Here is a 599-nt window from a genome sequence, read left to right on the forward strand (position 1 = left end):
TGATCCTGTGATTCAATGGATGAGGATTGTTTCACATTGTCCCCGATATCTGATTTGAACTATGAGCTCAGTGGAAGATGGGGGGATTCACAGGGAGGGGCTCCCTCTGGCAACACAACACCGCGTTTGGTTTATCTCGGTGTATGTGCCATTTCCCTGGGGGTCCTTTTGGATGGGTGTGCTGCTGTGTGCACGTTGGTCCCGCTCCTGTGGTACACGGAAGTGGGGCACAGTGTGCGTGTGTCTGGGTCGGGAGGAAAGCTACCACGTTGCCTGCTTTGCTCGCCATGCAGTCTAGCAGGAATTAATCAATGAGAACCTGTGCCGCATGGAAAAAGAAAAGGAAAAAAAAAAAATAGAAAGCCAGCAGCGTGGTACCCCGTTAAGGTATAGGTCCCTGCTTGCTCTGCACCAGCCGCAGCCCAGACATGTCCCTGACGGCCCTCATGGCTGAGGTCGGCAACCCTCGGGCGCTGGTGGCGAAGGGGCCCCGAGCCCACCGCGGGGCAGCCCCTGGCCGGAGCACCCCGAGGGCATTGGCGGGCGCCGGCTCGGTCTCGGTGGGCGGAGGAGAAGGTAAAAGAGCTGAGTCAGCGCCG

At 58.3% G+C, this 599-nt stretch overlaps 1 protein-coding gene across 1 annotated transcript in view; it reads left to right on the top strand.

The window, feature by feature from the left end:
• Positions 1-428: 428 nt before the first annotated feature.
• The window catches only part of AKAP12 (A-kinase anchoring protein 12), a 31510-nt gene continuing 31339 nt past the window's right edge, over positions 429-599 (top strand). Inside the window, exon 1 of the mRNA XM_031552206.1 lies at positions 429-576. Within this exon, the coding sequence (XP_031408066.1) occupies positions 429-576 (148 nt within the window). The remainder of the gene's footprint in view (positions 577-599) is intronic.

The sequence above is a fragment of the Meleagris gallopavo genome, chromosome 2, assembly GCF_000146605.3.
Source record: "Meleagris gallopavo isolate NT-WF06-2002-E0010 breed Aviagen turkey brand Nicholas breeding stock chromosome 2, Turkey_5.1, whole genome shotgun sequence".
NCBI lineage: Eukaryota > Metazoa > Chordata > Aves > Galliformes > Phasianidae > Meleagris > Meleagris gallopavo.